This window comes from Procambarus clarkii, chromosome 40 (genome assembly GCF_040958095.1).
Source record: "Procambarus clarkii isolate CNS0578487 chromosome 40, FALCON_Pclarkii_2.0, whole genome shotgun sequence".
NCBI lineage: Eukaryota > Metazoa > Arthropoda > Malacostraca > Decapoda > Cambaridae > Procambarus > Procambarus clarkii.
In genome coordinates this window covers 12,078,233-12,081,290 of record NC_091189.1, presented here as the reverse complement: position 1 = coordinate 12,081,290, position 3,058 = coordinate 12,078,233, and the positions used below count along the sequence as shown (strand labels likewise).

Below are 3,058 nucleotides of genomic sequence, written 5' to 3'. Positions count from 1 at the left end.
TTTCCCCTCACACCCATTACCAACCCCCCCACTCCCCATCCCCGCCCCTCACCTCTATCCCTAAACGATCATTAGTCACTAAACTGCCCATCCATCATCGTCCTTATAAACACAAAACCTCAATCAATGCATTATTTAAGCGGCGTAAATACCCGCTCCAATCAATTTTATATTCTGTTACCCACCAGATCCACCCCCCCTAGCCATCCCCCCTAGCCATCCTCCTAGCCACCCTCCTAGCCACCACCCCCCCCTAGTCGCTAGGCTATCCCCCCCCCCTCCAATAACCTCCCCCTTTTATTCCGTTTTATTGGCAGTCAAGTGCTTAATATGTTGATTGTTTGGGTCACAGAGTTTATGGAAATCAAGGCCCCTTGATGCATTGCCTAAATTCTACTCGATCCCTTTCATGAATAGCCGAGTCTGGCTCGATGGATGGATGGATGGTTGGCGGAATTGATAGTCGGATGGGTGGTTAACGGATGAATGATGGGTGAGATGGAAGGGTGGTCGTCTGGATGTAATTTTTAATCCGGATGGTTGGCTGAAGGAATGGCTGGATGGCTGGAGGACGGTTGGATGGATGAACGGATGGCTATAAGAGTGGATGGTAGACGAACTGGAGGTGTGAATAGTTAGAAAGTTGGCTGATGGTCTCATGCACATGTTTGTCAGTCTTGTCAATTATCCATCCACTGATAAAACCTGCCAGTCAGGTGTACGTTCAGCTAACCAGGTATTTGGCCAGTAAACCCGCCAGCCAGCCAGCCAACCAGCCAGCCCGCCAGCCAGCCAGCCAGCCAGCCAGCCCGCCAGCCAGCCAGCCCGCCAGCCAACCAGTCCGACAGCCCGCCAGCCAGCCAGTCAGCCCGCCAGCCAACCAGCCACCCAGCCAGCCATCCAGCCAGCCAGCCAGCCCGCCAGCCAGCCAGCCATCCAGCCCGCCAGCCAGCCAGCCCGCCAGCCAGCCAGCCCGCCAGCCAGCCAGCCCGCCAGCCAGCCAGCCAGCCAGCCAGCCAGCCAGCCAGCCCGCCAGCCAGCTCGCCAGCCAGCCCGTCACGTTGTCGGGTTGTGCGTCAGATGGGGTAATGAGTATGGCTTAGTCCAGCGGTGATTGTTAGTACAGGCGCTGATTAATTGTTTGTTGCTGTTTGTGCATCTGTCAGGCGCTGACGCTGTTTGGTGATTGGCTTTTGTTTGTGGGGCTGCAAGCCAGTGTTGCTTGTTTTCGTTTGTGCTTTTGTCATACAATGACCCGGTGATTGTTTGTGGCCGTCTCATTCCTGTATAGTTCTGCTCTCGGATGTCCCTCAAAATCTTCATCAAAGTTATATACGTGTTAATTGTTCTTGAAGACCAGGAACAAGGCGGGGCTAGGCCACGGAGGGCTAGGCCACGGAGGGGCTAGGCCACGGAGGGGCTAGGCCACAGAGGGCTAGACCACGGAGGGGCTAGGCCAACACCACGAAGGACGACTGGCTGGCGGGCTGCGCTCCCACAAGCGCAGTTGACAGTCACGGAGACGATGGGTTGAGTTACTGACCTGGGTCAGTAACCATGGTAGGTTAACACAGTGACACAGTGACGTAGGGCATTAACACCGTAGGTTAGAACATTGACACAATTGGTTAGGAAACGGATGAACATGGTTAGGACTGGGAAACAGGTATACGAAGGTGTAGCCACACACATGTGGGCGGACACATGCACGGGGGAAATGGAATATGTAGGACATGGAATAGTTATAAGGAGGAGGTTATAAGGAGGAGCTGGGATATGAGTGATGGAGCGGTGCCCAACCACTTGGATCAGCGGGGATCGAACGCCGACCTGCGAGAAGCAAGACGCGTGGGGTGTGTATCACAGGCATAGAGGACATGTGTATTGGAGGACAGAGGGACACAGGCCACGTGAGTGGAGGCCACAGGGACGCAGGCCAGGCGGGTAGGGGCGACGCGGGTAGCAGGCCAGGCGGGTAGCAGGCCAGGCGGGTAGCAGGCCAGGCGAGTACCAGACCAGGCGGGTAGCAGGCCAGGCGGGTAGCAGGCCAGGCAGGGTAGCAGGCCAGGCGGGTAGCAGGCCAGGCGGGTAGCAGGCCAGGCGGGTAGCAGGCCAGGCGGGCAGCAGGCCAGGCGAGTACCAGACCAGGCGGGTAGCAGGCCAGGCGGGTAGCAGGCCAGGCGGGTAGCAGGCCAGGCGGGTAGCAGGCCAGGCGGGTAGCAGACCAGGCGGGTAGCAGGCCAGGCGGGTAGCAGGCCAGGCGGGTAGCAGGCCAGGCGGGTAGCAGGCCAGGCGGGTAGCAGACCAGGCAGGGTAGCAGACCAGGCGGGTAGCAGGCCAGGCGGGTAGCAGGCCAGGCGGGTAGCAGGCCAGGCGGGTAGCAGGCCAGGCGGGCAGGAGCCACGTATGGGAAGGGAGGGTGGTGATGTCCGTGTCAACGCGTCAGTGCGGGCAGCGGGACAAGGAACAAATTAGCGGAGGGTGAAAACAGAATTTGATCACCAACAGATGGAGGAGATGGCGACTAGTTGGGCTGTATTCCCCCCCCCCCCCCCCCTTCTATTTCTCTCCCCCCCTCCCTCCTCTCTCTCTCTCTCTCTCTCTCTCTCTCTCTTGCTCTTCCCCTTTCTCTTCTCTCCCCTCAGTTTCCGTTTTGCGCCCCTCCTACTACCCCTTTCATTTCCCCCTTTAGTTTTCTTTTATTTTCTACAACCACTATTCACCTCTCCCTTATATAAAATCAATTATTCTTCGTCTTTTCCTTCCGTTTCTTTACGATCTTCTCCCTCTTTCCTCTTCTGTCCCCCTGCTTTACTCATTCTGTTTCCCCCCTCCCTTTCGTCCCTTCCTTCAGCACCTCTGCAAAGCTCCTCTTCCCGTCACAGCCTGTGGACGAGGTCCCGTCACAGCCTGTGGACGAGGTCCCGTCACAGCCTGTGGACGAGGTCCCGTCACAGCCTGTGGACGAGGTCCCGTCACAGCCTGTGGACGAGGTCCCGTCACCGCCTGTGGACGAGGTCCCTTCACCGCCTGTGGACGAGGTCCCGTCACAGTCTGT

The 3,058-nt window shown here is 57.8% G+C and overlaps 1 protein-coding gene across 1 annotated transcript in view; it reads left to right on the top strand.

Annotated features, from left to right (window-relative positions):
• Positions 1–482: 482 nt before the first annotated feature.
• LOC138372792 (fibrous sheath CABYR-binding protein-like) overlaps positions 483–3,058 on the top strand; it is a 3,207-nt gene continuing 631 nt past the window's right edge. Inside the window, exons 1-2 of the mRNA XM_069338445.1 lie at positions 483–493; positions 2,855–3,058. The exon at positions 2,855–3,058 is cut by the window's right edge and continues 631 nt beyond it. Of these exons, the coding sequence (XP_069194546.1) occupies positions 483–493; positions 2,855–3,058 (215 nt within the window). The remainder of the gene's footprint in view (positions 494–2,854) is intronic.